Below are 19,542 nucleotides of genomic sequence, written 5' to 3'. Positions count from 1 at the left end.
GGGTCAGGATAAAGGGGAAGTAAGAGAGAGGCATGGGCAGCTGAGGCTATTTTTACCCAGATCTGAGCAAAAAGAAGTGTGGGTTGCTCTGGCCAGTTAGTCCCATCCCCTGGTGCCTGGCCACAAAGTCAAGAGACCTGAGAGCAGGGCTGTGTCTCCCCTCAGGGCTGTGTCTCCCCTCCCGGGCTCCGTGAGGCAGGGCTGCGTCTCCGCCCTTAGACTGGGGCTCTTCGAGGGAAAGGCTGTGTTTTTTTCAGAGTCATGCTCCCTGATTTAGGGCTGTGTCTCCCCTCTGACTGGAGGTCCTTGAGGACAGGCCTGGGTCTCCCCTCGGAGTCGGGTTCCCTGAAGGAGTGCTCTATCTCCCCCTCACTGTGGCTTCTCAAGGGCAGGGCTGGGTTTCCTCAGAGTGAGCTCCCTGAGCGAGGGCTGCATCTCCCCCTCAGACTGTGGTTCTTGGAGAGCAGGGCTGTGTTTCCTCATAGTGGGGCTCCCTGAGGTAGGGAGGTGTCTCCCCTCAGTCTGGGGCAGCACCCACTGGACTGGGAGCCAGAGGGAGGGATGGGAAGAGGACAGGCAGAAGTGAGAACTTCCCCCAGGTGTCCTGGAGACTCCCAGCCTTGAGGCCCTGGCCTCTCTCTAGGGACCGTGGACTTGGAGACTCAGGCACTGCCTGACGGGAGCCAGCCACACATTCTCACTCCCTGTGACAGGCAAGGTGGATTGGGGTCAGAAGCCAGGCTAGGCTGATGCCCATATTCAGAAGTGAGGTATGATCCTGGGGTCATGGGTCACTCTGGATTGAGGCCCATGATCAGGATCAAAGGTTAGTTTTAATTGAGACCCATGATAAGGGTCAGGGGTCAGGTTAGAGGCAGGGATCAGTCTAAGATCATGTGTAACTCTGGGTGGAGGCCTTAGGTCATTAGGGATCAGCCTGTGATCAAGGGTCAGATTTGGCCTAGAGTCAAAGATAGGTCTAAGCAGAATAGGCTTGCAGGAGGAGCTCCAGCTCTCTTGCTACCCAATCATCACCACTCTGGGCCTATCATCCCAGGTCCTCCCAGAGGCAGTGACTGACATGGACTCAAGCCCTGAAGCATGACAAAGTCTCCCCTGAGAGACGTGTGGAGGAGGGTATTCCTGACAGAAGGAACAGCACAGGCAATGCCAGGGAGGCATGAAAGAGCTTGATGTTCTACAAGGCAGAGCCCAAGGCTTGGGCAGGAGTGGGGAAGCATATCCAAGACCAGACTAAGGAGGGGCTGGGGAGAGCTTCCCTCAGAGCTTGTGAGAGGGCAGCATTAGAATCCTGGGACAAAGGGAGGACGGCGTCAGCTATGGGTTTTAGGAAGACTCATTCACTTATTTGTTCATTCAATAAACACCAATAGAGGGCCATGTGCCAGGCACCATTCCGGGGACTTGAGATACATTGGGGAACAAAACACCTGCAAATCCCTGCCCTCGTGGAACTTCTATTCTAGCAGAGAGAAACAGCCAATATGTGTAATAGAGTACGTTCACAAATAACTAAAGGACATTGTAACTTAGGAGGTGATAAGCACAATGGGGGAAAGATGTAGACAGGGTGAGGGGGCCCAGTCCAGGATTCGGAGGGGAGGAAGCAGTTTAGAGTATGAAGTAAGGGAGTCAGCCTTAAAGAGAAAGGTGAGGAGCTATGGTGATACCTGGAAGAAGAGCATTCCAAGCAGAGGGACTTAAGACCCAAGAGCAAGAGTGGGCTAGGAATCGGAAAACAAACTTACGGGTACTAAACGGGAAGGTGGGGGAGGATGAGTTAAGAGTTTGGGATTAACATATACACACTACTATACATAAAATAGATAAACTACAAGAACCTACTGTAGGGCTTCCCTGGTGGTGCAGTGGTTGAGAGTCTGCCTGCCGATGCAGGGGATGCGGGTTCGTGCCCCGGTCTGGGAGAATCCCACATACCGTGGAGTGGCTGGGCCCGTGAGCCATGGCTGCTGAGCCTGTGCGTCCGGAGCCTGTGTTTCGCAACGGGAGAGGCCACAGCAATGAAAGGCCTGCATACCGAAAAAAAAAAAAAAAAAAAAAAAAAAACCTAATGTATAGTACAGGGAACTACATTCAATATCTTGTAATAGCCTATAATGGAAAAGAATATATGTATAACTGAATCACTTTGCTGTACACCAGAAACTAACACAACATTGTAAATCAACTACATTTCAATTTTTAAAAAAGAGTGGGCCAGGAATGAGTTCTTGGACTAGCAGGGAGGCCAGGGTGGCTGGAGACAAGAGTGGGAGAAGCAGAGGAGAGGTAAAGGGGAGGTGATGGGGGTCTCACTCAGGATTTGTAAGCACTTTGAACTAAGGAGCAAATCACCTCATGTATGTTTTAAGATGTGTTTTAAAATAATCAGTCTTAGAGAAATAGTTAAATAACACCACAGAACGCAATCACCAAAACTCCGACTGTGGGAAGCCAGTGAACAGGACCAGTCCAATTTCTTCCAAGGAGAACTTGTGAGGAAAGGAGAGGCAGAGAGATGAGGGAGCCTCTATATTGAATTATAATATGTGAGCCTTATTTAAACAAACAACTGGTAGAAAATAAAAGTATTTATAAGGCAAAGAAAGAAAATTAAATAATGACATTATTTAACGCTGTTAAGGAATTTTGGCAGGTGGGGAGGTGTGGTGAGCATAAAAATGGTATTATGTGATGATAGTATTGTGGGTCTTTCTTTCTTTTTTTTTTTTGAGTGCTTATCCTGTAGAGGTAACTACTGAGTTATATTAAATATAAAATGATAGATCAGTGATTTGATTTAAAATGATCATGGCTGGGGTGGGGACACAGAGAAAACAAAGTGATGGGGGATACGTGGGAGTTCACTATGCTATTTTATCCACTTTGTATATTTTGAAGCTTTTCTTAACAAGTTAAAAAACAATAATAATACTCAACTTGCCTGCTGAGGTTGGAGAGTAGGAGGCCAACACCTTGATTTCCACAGAGGACCTAGGTAGACCATATCTGGACTTCTGACCTACAGAAAATATGAGGTAATAAATGGGTGTTGCTTTAAGATGCTAAGTTTGTGGTAATCTGTAACACAGCAACAGAAAACTAATACAGTTCCCTTATCCCTTTCCCCTCCCTTGCCTTACAGAGAGAAAACAGGACTTACACGTTTATCTTTCCTGGACATTTTTTAGACTTTTTCTATATATTTTTGTATCCATAAAAGTTACATAGTATTGTTTGCAGATTTTAAGTTCTATATAAGGAACACTGTATTGTACACCTCATTCTGCAACCTGCTTTTCTTGCTCAATACCATATTTTGAGATAGCTATCCCTGCTGGGAAATGTGGTTCTAGTTGATTTTTTTTTTTTTGACAGCTGAATGGAACTCCTGAGGGAAGGGTGTTCAGGTCTTCCACTCTGACTGTAGATTTGACAATTCATCCTTTTTTCATGTATCTTGAGGCTATATCATTAGATGCTTAGATGTTCATGATTATTTCATCTTTTTGATAGATTGAATGTTCTAATAGTATGAACTATTCCTCTTAAATTTCCCATCTTAAATTCTCCTCCTTTCACATTTACTGTGATGATTAATGTTTGTGATTATTCCTGATATCTGATTTTATGCTTCTATGTATCATGTATTCTTGTTTCTAATCTCCCACATTGACGGAGTTTTCTTTGTGTTATTTTTCCTTCTTCTAGTTGTTTGGGAGTTCCATTGAGACTTCCATCTTTTTCCGTCGATGGCCTTAAATTTTTAACACACACACTAGTCTCTGATGGCATCAATTATGTTACTTAATCCCCAGGTCTGTTTTGTCCCGTTAACATTATCTTCCTTGTCCAGAATCTCTGTCCAAGGCCAGCTACACAACAATTCACAGGAACCCGGGGCTGGGAGTGGAGAGGTGAGCGTGGGAACTGAGATCTTCTGTGGACCTAGGCTGAGCTCCTCCTGGGGTCGGGGTGCTACAAGGGCCACAGAGTCCATTGCCTCAGGAATGAGCTCTGAGACACAGCCTGGTGCTGGGGTCCTGGGCACCCTCCCTGTGACTCATTCCCTCTCTGCCACTAATCACCCAGAGCCTTGCCCCTAACTCAGCCTCCTCCCAATACACGCTGGCCACGCCCTGCTCTCAGACCCGGCTGGGAGCAGATGCGTCTGTCCTGACTCACACCCATACACAGCACACACACTCACGTGCTCTTACACACGGACACACACACGCACATGCGCACACAGATACGGCAGTAGGCATTTGACCAAGAAACTGTGGCTGCTGTTAGAGAGTAAATGGGGGAGGCGGGGAGTCCTCACCTCTGGAGTCTCCCAGACTTGCTGTACCACGATGCCAAGCCGCCTGATGACAGACCGCTGACCCCCTCATAATGAGCCCTGGGATTCTGAGGAAAGGAGCTCCCTCTTAAGTCATCCCTGTCTGTGCCCAGAATAGGCATTCCCCAAGGGTAGGACCTTAGGCTCCTCTTTCTCTGTCTCCTGGAGCAGGAGCTCTCCCCCGGCCTTCATTTTCCACGCCTCAGTTTCCCCCCTGTGGTAGCCGCAGACATGCCTCACTTGGATCTCCTGTCAAGAAAGAACGTGCCATTCAGCTGTGGGGAATGCAGTGAGCTGACAGGCTCTCTGAGTAGCGCTTTCAGGATGCACCACAGCATTTGAGGTGAGGGTTCTGCTCTTCCCAGATGGCCCCCAGACACTGACTGTGCAGAGTAGGGTTACTAAGGCGTCCACGTGTCACCTTTGCTCTGCAGCTCCGGGTCAGGCTAGCAGAGGCTCTGTCAGAGCTGGGTCGCAGTCTGAGGTTCTCCCTGCTGGGTCCTGCCTTTTCCTCCTTTGTCTTTCACAGGGCCCCCCTGCCATCCAATAAACTTCCGATAATACTAACTCCGTCTTAGCATCTGATCACTAGAGGGCCTGAACTGATGCACCTAGAGTTGGCACCATCACCTCCCCTCTGCCCCCTCCCCTCCCGAGCTCTAAGCCCAGCCTCCAGGACCAAGGAGTGATGCTGGCCATTTCCAAACCCGTCCCTGGGCTTCATTTCCCCATCTCTCAAGTCAGAACAATTCTCCCTCCATCACCTGCACTCCCATGAACTCTTGTTTTTTAGCTAGTGCAGCTGCAGCATCACCAGAAGATCCCTCCAGTGCCCTCTGAAGCAGTGGTAGGCTGTCCTAGAGGGGCAGCCAATGTCTAAGTCACTGCAACATCCCCAGTGCTCATCAGAGGGCCAGGTCAGTGGAGGCGGTGATACAAGAGGGATGAAGGAATGCTATTCACTGCAAGCAGTTACAGAAAGGATGAAAGGAATATTGCTTCTCTAAGCAATAGGCCTCTCCTGCCCTCCACCAAACCATGGCTTGGAGTTAAGAAACATCTTCTCACAGGAAGAACCGGCCCCAAAGAAGGAGAGGCCTGGGGAGGTGATGAGCACCTCTTATCCTTGGAGCTGCCAGCCCCACTCGATGAATAAAGACCTAAGGTGTCTTCAACTCAGAAGCCCAGAAAAGGCAAATCTTGCTTGCATCCACACAGAAATGTGGATGGCTCCGGAAGGGGCATCCTGAGCAGTGACTCTCCAGGCCAGGTCCCTGCCAAGGAGGCCAAGACCACACCGTGGTCCCCAGCTGCCCTTCCCACTCCACTGCAGACCTCACCATCATTGAGTTCCTCAGCTGGGAGCCTTGAAGCAGTGAGTGCACGACTCAAGAGGTGGGAGAAGGACTGGGGGAGGCAAGGTGGCACCCACAGCAAGAATGAGGCAGGCAGCCAGGAAGCCACGCAGGCTCCAAATGAGTAACTGCCGACTCTTTCCTGCCTCGCCTGTCATCACGGGGGAAGGCAAGTGACTCTGCCTCTCTGTCTTTCCCCCCACCTTCTGCACCCCTCTGTTTCCCGCATCCAGAAGGGAGGTGGGGCTTGGGCCAGAGACTGGAGACTGGTTCCAGGGATCCAGGAGGAGAGACTTCAGAACAGAATACCCTTGGAGGAATCCATTCAAGAGGACATGGGGGAGCAGAGAGCAAGAGGTGGCTGTGGCCCCCTCCCCAAACCTGGACTGATGAGGCAAAGGTCAACTCCAGAGGGACTCGGGCTTCGGGGTGGGGGGTGGAGAATGGAGATCCAAGTCACTGTTTCCCACCCCCTCAAATAGTCTGTCTCTGTGCCCCCCCCCCAACACACACACACCTCCTGTTTCTGATATCCCACTCCCACCCCAGAAGCTTTCCCAGATCATCAGACAGGTGAAAGGATGGTTTTCTCATCAGATTCCAAGAACTCCCCAGGAGTAGGCCCCCAGGTGATCCCCACAGTGCCTCAGGACATAGAACAGGACATGCGGTAACAATTCGTCAAAACAAGGTCAAACATACTCTTGGTTGAATTGTTCAGGTATTGGTTTGTTTTGGCTATTTTCTTTTTCCTGCTTCTTTTACTTCTGAAGTTGTTTTGTGACTTTTGATAGGTAAGGAAGGGTGGGTCTCCCAGGAGAACGATTCTGAAAGAACAAAGAAGTAATTTTCATTGCAAAGAATCTGCATGGAAACTACTATTCCTCAGTCACCCTGGGTGCAAGGGCATCCAGGGGCCCTGCCAGTCACTCTCGCTGCTTCCAGCCTGCCCACGTGTAGTCCTCAAGCTAAGGAGGGGGTGTCGTGTGGACACCCTCCAGAACAAGGGGAGAGGCAGCCACTCCCAGCTGATTCCCACCCCTCCTCCATCTGCCCCCTTCTGGGCCTGGCCAAGGGTCACTTGGCAAAGTGGGGTCTGGCTCTCTCCTATTCCCCAATCCTCACCTCCCTCAAATGCACCCTCAAGTAACCAAGATACTTGTTCTCAGAGAGAGCAGAACTTTAACAGGCCAAAGGACATGCTTTAATGGTGGGATTTCATCAGCTTTCTGCAGCTGATCAGATGGGTGTGTGTGTGTGTGTGTGTGTGTGTGTGTGTGTGTGTAGAGTGGGCAAAGGTTTATGAGAGCCAAAGCTCATGGATTTGCCATTCATATCTAGGATTCCTGGGTCACTGTGCCAAGCAAAGGTGACTTTCCAGAATGAGGACAAAATTCCACTGCCCTGCTAGAGCACTGAGGCCTGAGAGGGAGTAGTGGCAGGGTCGCAGGGGGAGGCAAGGACCTCTGACTCCTGAGCCTAACCTGGCCTCCAGAAGTGAGAATGGATGAGGAGATGGCTTGTGATTCTTCAAACACTTCCTCCCCTGAGAAAGCGAGTTCAAACCCCAGAATGGCCAGGGCAAGGGCATCTCCACAGTTCTCCTGTCTGGGGAAGGGCTTATGTCCAGGCTTACTGATTATATCTGGAAGGAGGTAGAAATTTGGAGGGAGTACAATAGCTCCCCAGGTCCTCCTCAGGCAACAGGTGCCACTGTCTTATATATCTCTGTGCCCCAGTGCAAAGCGCAGAGCCTGGCACACAGCAAACTCTTAATGATTGTGCAAGGGAGGGAAGGAGGGAGGGAGGGAGAATAGGAAGCAAATGCTAGCACCCCAAATAAGCCGAAATCGAGGAGCGGCTCGGCGCTCATCCCTTCCTGGCTTTCCCTTGTCTCTCCATAATTCCATCCTACCCTTAGAAGGTCAGCGGCCCGAGTACCCCGCGCTGCAGGGAGGGAGAGCAGGGTGCGCCCTCAGGGAACTCTGACGCACTTGCTGATCAGCCAGAGCCTGGAGTAAGACCTCCTTCAAGCAGCCGCACATTCCGCAGGCGCCCAGGGACGCGCAGCCCTCTCCGCCTCTCCACTGAACATCGCCTGCCCTCATCCCTCTATCACAGTCACCCTACCCCACTGCCACCACCGCCACCTCCAGCCTCGACTGCACCAGTCTCGAACCCTCGGAAAGAGGGCAAGGCAGCCACCTGCATTTGGTCCACAAGAAGGCGCCCTTCCAGGGCGCGGAGCCAGTGAACCTGCCCCTTATTCTAAGGAAGAATAAACCGAGCTCTGAGGATGCACGGTGGAGGAGGGCTGGCCCGATGTCCCCCGCCGAACCTTGGAAGTGAGGCATCAGAGGCCGGCTCCGGGCCTTTCTCCGTATCTCAGTTTCCCAGTACGTAAAATAGGGAAGGCTGGAGGAGGAGGGCTCTGGTTGTTTTAGGTCGGAAGAGCGCAGACCGGGCCCGCGCGCTGGCAACAGACCTTCCCTTCCCGCGTGGGGGCGCTGGAACTTCAGCTCTGCCTCCTTCCCGAGGTGCCCCGGCCCAGACGCGCAAGGGAGCGGACTCGTCATCCTTCTTGAAGCACGACCCTCCGCCCCCGCCTGGTCGTGAATGGTCCGGGAGCCCAGCCGGTGCCGAGCGCGCCCTGCCGGGTCGCCGGGGCTCAGGGGAGGCACCAAGGAACCCGGCGTCGGGACTCACTCGCGCCCTACCTTCCCTTAGCCTGGCCTCTCCGGCGCGAGGGATGAGTTGGGGTGACTGAAAATGGATCAAACAGTGAGCCCCACCTATCTGGGGCACTTGCAGCCCAGGACCCTAGGCAGGTCGCGCCCTCAGCCTAGAGAATCAGAAGTGATTTGTGCTGTCTCCTAATCCGGCCCGCCTGCACCAGCCCTCCGAGGCGCAGAAGTGGAAAATGGGGAGGCTGGCGGGGGGACCTCCTAGAGGAGGTGGCTCTGAAGTTGGACGAGCAGAGCGCCCTGGGGTGGGGCTAAGGGGGCGTGTGGGAGTGGGAGATCGTAACCTGGCGCTTGGAAACGTCGTGAGCCAAGCAGAAAAGAATGCGACGGTTTGGGTCTTCCGGGGATGCGGTCCGAAGGGACGAAGGCCTGCCCACACCTCGCCTCTGAGGACTGACGTGTGAGACTGGCGGAGGGAGCGCTGGGACACCCGACTCGCCGGGGCTTCCCCCAGCCCCGCCCCACACCTGCGCGGCCGCCCCGCCTCTGCGGAGCCATTGGCTGCACCCGCCGCCCGTCAGACGAGCCCCCGGGGCCCGCCCTCGCTCCGAGCGGGGCCTCTTAACGCAGGGGCACCGCAGCAGCGCCACTCTGTCAGTCTCCCCAACGTCCGCTGCGCGGTACGCCGCCCATCCGCCCGCCCTTTACCGGCGCCGGGCCGCCCGCCGCGGACCCGGGGCGGACCATGCGCCCTCCTAGACCTCCGCCCGCCCGCTGGCTCTGCGTGCTGGTCGGCGCCCTAGCCTGCGCCCTCGGGCCAGCGGTGAGTGTCCGCCGAGCCGCCCAGAGTCCCGGCAGCTGGGGGTGGAGCGAGGGTGACGGGAACCCAGCCGTGTGCTCAAGTCTGCGTGGAGGGGATAAGGGGCGCGGAGCACCGTGTCTCGCCTCCCCTGCGCCCCAGACCGGATCTAGACCCGAGGGCGGGGTGGGGTCTCCGTCGAGCCTAGTCCCTTCCAGCGCTGTTTGGAGCCCGCTCAGCGCCGGGATCTGGGACACCGGTGGAGGGGAGACGGTTAAGGGCGGACTCCAAACTTGCCTTCCGTGTAGTACCTGTGGGTTGGGGAAGTCAGTGGATGCAGGGTCGGGGACTGTGGTCCACTGAAATGGAAGGTCTGCTAGACAGGAGGTTGGAGGCAGGCTGTGAGGGTCGTCGTTGTGTGCTGTGCCCCACCGGAGGTGTCTGTGGGGCATTAAGCTACTTGTAGAAGTGACATTCAGCAGCAGACCAAACACGGAGGACCCTGGGACCCGGGAAGGGGCTTTTGGGATCAGGTGGCTGGCAGGCAGACCCTTCTGTGCCCTCCCACTGAGCAGAGCTGAAAGGTATGGAGCTCAAGGTGGAAGGTGGTGGGCAGTAAGGATTTGGAGTGGTGTTTCTCAGGGAGGGCCAGACATGTGCATGGGGAAAGCTAACCAGGGAACAAACAACCAACAAACAGTGGCCACCCTCTTCCTCCCACTTCTGCTTCATCTCCATATGGGTGTGTGTGTGCCCCTGGTGCATGTGTGCCCTCGTGCCCCATGTGTGGGTGTTCCCATGTGTGTGCCTGGGGGTGTGGCTTACCTGGGCTGCAGGGCAGATTCTGGTTGAGGCAGGAGATGCATGAGTCATCTCTCTGTAAGATCAGGGAAGACCTGAAGACTACCCAAGCCCATTTTACAGATGGGCAAAGTGAGGCCCAAAGATAACAGAGCCACACCTGTCCCCCACCCATCAGACCTGGGCTGAGGTTGATTTCTTTCTACCCTTACCCCAGGACTTGAGGAATCTGCAGTTGCTGCTTGGACAGGGCCTAAAACCTGTGGGTTCCAGGTCTGGCACCAGCTCCAAGTTGGCTGGTGGGTGGATGGAGTATATTGGTCATCTAGTTTCTTCTATCCCATGATTACCTCCCTTACCATCACCTCCACCAGGGCAGGAATCTCTGTTCCATCTAGCTAATGTCTTGCACACTCCGGGAAGGGGTGCTCATCGTTTGTCCTGGGAGCAGGCCTTAAGACAATTGGCATAATTCCTCTCCTCCCACTGATGGCCGTGGTGAGACCCACCTCCTGAGCACTCAAAGCCCGACCAAGTTCTGGCCCTGAGGCCGTAGCTCTGGCACCACTTACAGCCTCTCAGTGTCACAAAGCCTCCAGGCCTCACCAGCAACCCTCGGGCTCTTCCACCCTTGGGCTCCAACCACTCAAATTCTCCCTGGAGGGGCTTCCCTGGTGGCACAGTGGTTGAGAGCCCGCCTGCCGATGCAGGGGACGCGGGTTTGTGCCCCGGTCTGGGAAGATCCCACATGCCACGGAGAGGCTGGGCCCGTGAGCCATGGCCGCTGAGGCTGCGTGTCCGGAGCCTGTGCTCCGCAATGGGAGAGGCCACAACAGTGAGAGGCCTGCGTACCGCAAAAAAAAAACAAAAAAATTCTCCCTGGATGAGCCAGGGATCTTGAGACCGCCACTGGCACCCCATTCTCCCATCCCTGGAGGCTTCTCAGCCTAGGGGCAGAGTGATTTCAGTGGGGCCCCTTGTCGTGCAACATCTGCCCCCCACCTCCTGAGAAAGTCCAAAGCCTGGCTCTTCCCATGCCTACCCTCCCCTGTTCTTTCCACATTTTGTTTGGTTAGTTCCCAACTTGAGCTGCTCCTCCAGAAAGCCTTCCCTGATTGCTCCAGCCCACTCAGCCCTTCCCCCTCTGACCCCACCCTTCAACCCTACTCACCTCCCAGCCTGGGCTCTTTTGACCATCCCATGGGATCAAGGGCTAAGGTCTCTCACCCTCCCATGTTCCCTACAGCCCAGTGCAGGGCTGGGCCCACAGAGGGAGAAGGGACTCACCCAGGAGTGGATGAGAGCAGAAGGGACTCACCCAGGAGTGGATGAGGGCAGGCTGGAATGAGGGGCCCCCATTTCCCTCTCTATTTCTCCCTCCTCCCCACCAGCCAGCACTTGCTCCCATAAGGAATTGACACCAGGCAATCCTACTCCAGCCAGACTTGGCGGGGGGGTGGGGGTGGCAAGGGTGGGAGTACGTTACCAGAGTCATAAAATGGTAGCTGCAAAGTTCAGTTTGAAAGCCCAAGGCCTTATCACTCCTGTTTATGGAGCCCTGACCTCAGTCTGTGAAGAGGAAATCTCTGAACAGGGAAGCAAGAAAAGGAAAGAAAACCTCCAGTGTCTCAGAAGAGGAAGTCCGCCCCAAGACCACCCTCCAGGCCTTCCACTACTCCCACCCCCTGGACAGCAGGCACAGGGGCTCCTCACTGGTAGCAGAACTGCTCAGGCCAGTACCCAGCCCAGAGCAGGGGCAGGAGGTGTCATAGAGAAGGAGCAGACCCACGCCCTGCCCTGGGAAGATTCTCCAGTTGGTAGGGGAGAGCTGAGCCAGTGACCCAGGAGAACCAGCCCAGGTGGGTGTGGGGTGCAGCTGCCCAGAAATGGGGCAAGGGTTGCTGAGAGGAGCAGTCAGGGAAGGCTCCCTGGAGGAGGAAGAGCAGTCCCTGAAGAGTTCAGCCAAATGGTCCAACCTTCCACCTGAGACCATAAAACAACCTCTGTTGGCAGGACCAATGAGCCTGACCCCAGAAAGTGGAGGAAGCCCTCAGCTCCCCCCAGAGACTGGGGTGGCCCTGGGCTTGGGGGACACTTGGTTCCTCTGATTCTTCTCTGAAGCGGGTTGCTGGCCATCTGCTCCTGAAGGCTTCACCTTGCCGTAGGCATGCTGCCCCAGCCCTCTGCTTCCAGCTGCTCCAGAAGCTGTCCATGGCTACCCAGCCCTCCCGGCCCCCAGCAAGCCACCCTATGGGCTTTAAGAAACACAGCTACAGAGGGGTCAGGTCTCCTCCTTAAGTCAAGGGACAACGTCAGTTAGGCCTGCCCAGGGCTCCCCAGGGACTGCGCTGGAAGAGCGAGCTCCCTTCAGAGGTTTCCACCCTCCCATGCTCCCCTGAGTCTCCATCTTTCCTGACGTTTCTAGAGCTTCCATGATAAGGAGCCTGAGCTGGGTCCTCCCCTCACTCCATGGCAATGGCCAGTTGACCTGGAGAGCATGTTTCCTTTCTTTGGAAGGGCCTCTGTTTCCCCATCACAAAAGGGAGGGTGAGAACCCTTGGCCCAAGATTCAAGAGAAATGGGAAGAGAGGCCAGCTCCACCCTGGCTGGGGCAGAGTCTTCCCACCCACCCACCCCCAGCATCACGACTGACTGTGAAATGGGCTTGGCCGTCCAGTCAGGACTTCAGTGAGACTTGAAGGAGGTGAAAGTGCTGTGTGAACTATGTGACAGGTCTTTCTTTCCTCTTGATCCCCAGCTTGGGAGCCCTAGGGACCCTTCTTCAGCCCTCTCTTGCCCCCCTTGCCCAGGGGCTTCCAGGGCAGGCGGGAGTACTGGGGACAGGGAGTAGTGCTTCCTCATGGGCGGCCAGACAGTTTGGGGGGTGAGACTCCAGGCCCAGGTAGGCAACGGATGATGGGCCTCCCTGCACGCAGGCAGCCTCATGGCAACCCAGCCTGGGTGGAGCCTGCCACTCGCAGGGGCCCTTCGCTGTGGCACCCCTGGACGTGGATGCAGGAATGGGGCCAGGGGACTAGACAGAGCCCTGTCCCTTTCTCCCTGCTCTTTGTCATCATCCTCCCAGACTCAGCCCTCCCCTCTCTGACTTTCCCAACACAAAGCTGTTCTCATTGCACCCAGGAAAATGTACAATACATGCAAACTCTCCCACATACCTTCGATGTATTTCAGAAGAAAAAGAAATACAATTTAATCTTTCCATCACATTATGGGTTTTTTTTAACTTTTATTGTGAACATTTTCAAACATATTTTTTTTAAGTGGAGTGAATAGTATAATGAACATGGAAATACCCATTTCTTGGAGTGATGTCAGCAAAATGGCAGGCAGTATAGGAATGTCCTGTGATTGTCCACTCCCAATGTCTAGATTTGAAAATTATTAACCTTTAACCATTAATATTTGCATCATTTGCTTTTTTTGACCAAACTATTTTAAAATACATTATAGACATCATAGAACAAATTATTTTAAGATGCATCTCTAAAATCAAAGGATATTTTCCTATGTAACTATGATACCATTATCGCACCTAACAAAATTAACAGGGATTCCTTAATAGTCGATATTCAGATATCCCCCAGCAGCATTTAATCCAGCATCACAAGATGAGTGGTGATATTATCAAGGTGGGAGGGTTGCACCTACTACGAGGACCTTTCCTGCCTGTGCCATGATGGGACTGTACAGCAAGCTGGCAGGTGGGCGAGGGGATGAGCAGGAGGTCTGGAGCAGGGTGGGTGGGCAGGAAGCTGGGCTTCACTGGACAGGGCCCAATCTTATATGCACCTCCTCTCATGTGGTTCATGATGTGAAGGTCCATATCTCCCAGGAAGTGCCTCCCACCATCTTAAAAACAAGTTTTTCCTGCCCAGGGGGTCATCAGACGAGGAGAAGAGGTCACTAGCCGACGTATCGAGGAGTCATGGCTCCCTGTGTCGGTGCCCTGCTCTCTGCCGGTGACCCGACATCAACATCACCCACAGACACCGTGTTTGAAACTGAGTGTCTTTCCCCAGTGGTGCCCAGGATGACTTTCAAAGGACAGAGAATTTAAACCTGAGTCTCTGCCGCCCCAGCTTTGCTGGCCATTCTTGTGGCGATCCTCTGCAAAGAAAGCCTGTAAGGCTTCATGCCCCTCAGTAAACCTTGCAAGAAGGGCCTCTTGAGGGACCAGGCTTAACCCCAGGCTGAATGCCTTTGCTTGCATTCTCCTAATAATGAGAGCCCTTGCCCTGGTACCACCCTAAGCTGAGGAAAGTTCTTTCTTGCCCCAAACCCAAGCCTGCATCCCAAGCCCTATGTCTCCACTCTTTTTCTTACCCCCCATCCACCAACACCAATTCTCACTCCATCCTCCTACCCCACCCCACCACCAGAGCTCAGCCTTCCCCAGGACTTGCAGAGACAGGAGGCTTTGGACTATTGGCAAAAGGATGTCAAAATACAGGGAGGGGGAGAGAAATCAGACTGCAGTATGGGGTAGGGGAAAACCAGGCTTGAGACCTTTCCTCTGGAGGGCACTGCTGCCACTTGTCAGTGGGCAGGACATTCAGACTGCCTGGGGTTCCGCAGGGCATTCAGGCTGGCGCTAGGCTGGGTCCGGGCGTAGACAGCAAGGCAGCCAGGCATGAGGGGCTGGGCTGGGCTGGGGCTTTGGCAACAACTGCTAACCCTTGGCAATCCCCTCGTGTCCCTTACATGTGACCCAACACAACCCTGGATGTAGGTGGTGCTGTCATTGTCCTCATTTTACAGGTGAGGTGAGGTGACTTGCCCAAGGTCGCCCAGCCCGAAAGTGGCAGACAGTATGATTCCAGAACTTGTGGACTTAACTAGGCTCTGCTGTCTTAGAAGAGGAGCTACTTCTTCCAAAGTGGCTATGGCATGTCACGTGACGCCCTGGGACTTTAGAGGCAGTTTTTAACTAGTGAAATGTACAAATCTGAAGTGATGGCTCAAGGAATTGTCTCACACGTGTGCACCTGTGTAGCCACCACCCAGATCAAGCTATTATACATTCCCATCAGCCCAACAGACTCCCTTGTGTCTCTTCCCACTAAGATGATAATTTCAACTTCTTTTAGTGCCCTCTGCAAAGCCAGGAGCATGTTTCTCCTGTTTTCCGTGACTGCTGGATCCCATGATTTACCTTACCTTCCTATGCCTGCCCCCATTCTTTCCTCCTTTTACTCCTTCTCTCCTCTCCCCTTCACCTCCTCCTCGGCTACAAGATCTCCATCTCCTTACCGATTCAAACACAAAAGCCAAAATGAAGGGGGCAGCAGGGGAAGCTGGGTTGCAGTCCTGTGTGCCTTTGATCACACTGCTTTCTCTCTGGGTCCTCAGTTTCCCCTCATGACTCTTTGTTGCCCCCTTATTTCAGTGGGGGGCAGGGAGGAGCTTAAATAAATCGTGGGATACGGGATGGTAATGGGAGGATGGTAAATGTGACCCTCCCGAGCCCCCGCTCTCTACTCCCCATTCCCCAGCTTGTTCCAACCATCCCTAGCAGGAAAAAAAAAAAAAGAGCCCTCCTTTGACAAACCTCGGAAGCGCAAATCATCCATGGTGGCCCACAGTGCTTGGTAATTTACAGGCAGGAAGTTCTTTCTGCTGTCTCACCTATTCCAGCCTGCTGCATTCTAGACCCCTCTCACAGACTAGCTGCTCCTCAGAGGGACTCACGCGCACCCACCGCCCTGCTTCCGTCTCCCGTGGCTTCTGCAGCCATAGTTCTCTGGCCCTGGGATGAAGCTGGAGGTTCTGATTCAAGACCGGTAGCTGTGGTCTCAAGCTTCCCTTGAGGGGGTTGCGTATGGCCCACAACACCTGAGCTGGCCTCACCCCGTCTCTCTGAGCCCCTAGCATCTAAGAGCTACAACTCTCAGCATCTTCACCCTTTCCCCCAGAACCGCAGCCTTTGCCCTATATCTCAGGCAGCCTCACGTCAGGAAGAGGAAGCAGGGCCTCTCCCAAGCCCCTCACGGTGGGAATAAAAAGGAAGAGGCCTACTGAGCAAGTGGAATTAACAAGACTTGGCGAATCCACGCCCCCAGCCTGATACTCAGGACTCTCCTACAAACCCCCAGTCAGTCACCTCCCACATCCGGCCAACAAAATGGCAGGAGACACAGGATCAGGATTGAAGGAATGCTATGGACTTCTTCACTCTTGCCTGAGTCCCTTCTTTTGGGCTCAGGAACTGCTGTCACAGAGAAGGTTTTGGGGGTCCAGTCTAGCCTGAAACTCTCATCTTAAACCAACTGCAAGGTGAGATTGACTTTGAGGCCTGCTTCCTCCTCTCCACGTGAGGTGGCAGGAGGCAAGTTGGGAGACCTAGGCAGTGGTGGGATTAGGAAGGGTCTTGAATGCCAGTTTTGATGTCTGGGCTTTGACTCCTAGGACCATCAGAGATTTGATGCAGGAGAACGAGGATGGGGATACACAATTTACAAAGATCCCTCAGGTTGCAGGTGGTGGGAATGAAAGCTACTACACTAGTCCAGGCAGAGCTGATGAGGCCTGGCCCCTGCCTGCGTCTCCCAACTTGTCTCCTGATGCCTCCAGCGCCCCTTGCCGCAGCTACATCGGGCTTCTTGCAACCTTGAATGTATTAGGCATTTTCATGCCTTCACGCTTCTGCACACACTGCTCCTACTTTCTGGAATGTTCTTACTCTACCTCTAATTGTCAAACTCTTACGCAACATCAGAGGCCCACCACTACTGCTCATTCTCTGTGAAGCCCACACACCAGCTCTATCCTCCCCTGGAACCCTTCCCTGGGACCATTAGACTTGGCTACATCTGGCTGGGAATTTTCTAATTTTGTGTGTCTGGAGTCCAGATGGATAATGAGGATGTTTAGAATAGGGAAGTATGTAGAAGAGGAAGTCCATAGTCTGCCCAAATTCCTCAGTGATAAGGGCTAGAGACAGCTGTCCCGGCCCTGTCCTCCAAAGGGCAATGGCTGACCAGATGGCCCAAGACAAGGCCATGGAGAGGGATTGATGCAGTCCAGACCAGTGGCCAGAGACTTAGGTCCTTCTGGAAGTGTGCATTGCTGAGTGACCTCCAGTCCCTCTTTGGGTCTCTATTTCCTTTACCCTTCTCCAGATGGGGCCCAGCACCCAACTGTGGTGAAAGCAGAACTCATCCTCTAGACCAGTGGTCCCCAACATTTTTGGCACCAGGGACCGGTTTCGTGGAAGACAATTTTTCCACGGACAGGGTGAGGTGGGGGTGGGGGAGATGATTCAGGCAGTAATGTGAGGGATGGGGGGGATGGTTTAGGCGGTAATGTGAGCAACGGGGCTCAGACGAAGCTTCACTCGCTTGCCCGCCGCTCACCTCCTGCTGTGTGGCCCGGTTCTTAATCCTGCAGCCCAGGGGGTTGGGGACCTGTGCTCTAGACCACCCTCACTTTATTCAGAGATACCCCCAGGCTCCCAGGTTATCCCAAGGGCTCCTGCCCTTCCTCTACACACTGCCTCTCAGGAGAGACACTGTGGCTGTGCTGCTGGGGGAGCAGAGTTGCCTAGAGAAGGTGACCCCACACCCCTTCACCCTCAGAAAATAGCAGGCAGAAGCCTCCAGGAGCCCTATGATGCCCTCAGTGACTGGAAAGTAACTGTGTCCCGGCAAACAGCATGGCCATAGCCCAGGCTTAAGAGGGCTCAGCAAATGAGGGCATCCATTGTCCTGTCTTCAGAGCACACGTCTGGACTCCTGGTTACAAGGACAGAAAACTCAACGGGCTTAAGCCGTACAGAAAGTTATTGAGTCATGTTCCTGGAAGCAGGGCTGATTTCAGGCATGGCTGCATTCAGGGGCTCAGACAATGTCAAGGGGATCCAGTTTTTCTCTACCTCTTTATCCTTCCTTTAACTGTGTGGCTTCATCATTGTGCTATACTTGGCAACAAGGTGGTGGCAGTAGTTCTAGCCCCTGCGTCCTTTGAGGTTTCCAGTCCAGTGGGAAAGAACAAATCCACTTGCCTAATTGCTTAATCCAAGGTCCCAGGAATGAGCTTCCTGGCTCTGAGGAGCCTGAATTAGGCCATGTGCCAGGGACTATGGCCAGGAACACTTTGACTGGCTTAAATCTGCTCGTATATTGATCCCCTGGAAGAGGGTTCATCAGAACCCCATAGACTAAGAGTGAGGAAGGACGTGGTTTTCCAGGTAGAGGTGAGGACATGGCGTCAGAGGAAGGTGAAGGATGGTAGAAGGCAGCAACACAGATGTCTACTACTACCCATTCTGCTTTCATGTTGTGGGGTGATGGGCAGGAGAAGCAGGCCAGGCCAGGGGAGAACCAGAAGGCGGAACAAACCCTGTTGCTGGAGGACAACAAGCTGGGAAGTTACCTTGGGGAGAAACATGCTCCAAGCAAGCAAGAGAGACCAATGGTGGGACACAAACTGGGGTGGCCAATCCCTGGGCTCCTCTCCCAGAGGCCACCTCTGGGATCCCTCTGGCCACCCCTCTTCCCATGCCCCAGCAGGATGAGCCAGACACAGATCCCTTAAGACAAAGCACCATGAGTATTTCCGTCCCTTCTGGGCAGGAGGGGAAGCATGTGACCCCAGCACCCAGACCTCACTCGCCCGTGTGCCATGAGCCTGGAAGCCACATAGTGAACGTGGGTTCCATCTTGGACCATTAACGCTACCAGCCAATTAAGGTAAAGATATTAGCTGGAAAGTCATTTCAAACGTGGCATATGGAAAGTAACACAGATCTATTACGGAGCAGGATACGCTTGTTCATATAACTGTTTAAAAGAAAAGATATGAGGGGGCTTCCCTGGTGGCACAGTGGTTGAGAGTCCGCCTGCCGATGCAGGGGACGCGGGTTTGTGCCCCGGTCCGGGAAGATCCCACATGCCACGGAGCGGCTGGGCCCGTGAGCCATGGCCGCTGAGCCTGCGCGTCCGGAGCCTCTGCTCCGCGACGGGAGAGGCCACAACAATGAGAGGCCCGCATACCGCAAAAAAAAAAAAAAAAAAAGAAAAGATATGAGATTTAAGAGGGTGGTCCCTCTTTGGGGTCACATGCTTACAATGGGATTGACTTGTTTAGAACAACGCCAGATGGGGACCCCTTAAAAGAAGGAAATAAGGGAAACCCCACTTTGGGTCAGCAAGGGAGGTGGTTGAGGCCTATTTAGCCCACCAGGAAACTGAGGTCCAGGGAGGTGAAGACCATGTCCCGGGGTGGGGGGGGGGGGACAAGTGGAAGAGACGCTGATAAACTCTGATTCTGGAGCAATCTTGCTGGCCTCTCCCCACAGCCCTGTTGGGACTGTGACATTCTTCTCCCCGGGCAGAGATGAGGAAGCTGATGCGAGGTGGCAGCCACTTCCCTAAAGCCAAAGAGACAGGCAGAAGCTGCCACCAGCCCAGTGGTTCCTTCACGGAGGGCTTTACCCCCCTTCCTCACCCAGTGGCTCCCAAGACCTGCTTTTTCTGGCTGTTCCTGGGCAGCTATCACCCCTACTCACATGTCAGACCC

General features: G+C 53.8%; 1 protein-coding gene and 1 long non-coding RNA gene across 4 annotated transcripts in view; one reads left to right on the top strand and one right to left on the bottom strand.

The window, feature by feature from the left end:
• Positions 1-2,966: 2,966 nt before the first annotated feature.
• Positions 2,967-8,889, bottom strand: LOC137232295 (uncharacterized). The gene is made up of 4 exons (XR_010946955.1): positions 8,750-8,889; positions 6,424-6,548; positions 4,349-4,615; positions 2,967-3,043 (listed from the first exon to the last, which is right to left on the bottom strand). It is a non-coding gene; the product is annotated as an uncharacterized lncRNA (long non-coding RNA).
• Positions 8,890-9,009: 120 nt separating this feature from the next.
• VIPR1 (vasoactive intestinal peptide receptor 1) overlaps positions 9,010-19,542 on the top strand; it is a 33,047-nt gene continuing 22,514 nt past the window's right edge. For all 3 annotated transcript variants that reach the window (XM_067753954.1, XM_067753956.1, XM_067753953.1), the window contains exon 1: positions 9,010-9,228. In XM_067753954.1, the coding sequence (XP_067610055.1) occupies positions 9,151-9,228 (78 nt within the window). In that variant the 5' untranslated portion in view covers positions 9,010-9,150. The remainder of the gene's footprint in view (positions 9,229-19,542) is intronic.

The sequence above is a fragment of the Pseudorca crassidens genome, chromosome 10 (genome assembly GCF_039906515.1).
Source record: "Pseudorca crassidens isolate mPseCra1 chromosome 10, mPseCra1.hap1, whole genome shotgun sequence".
NCBI classification, from domain to species: Eukaryota; Metazoa; Chordata; class Mammalia; order Artiodactyla; family Delphinidae; genus Pseudorca; species Pseudorca crassidens.
This window is presented reverse-complemented; position numbering and strand designations above follow the sequence as displayed.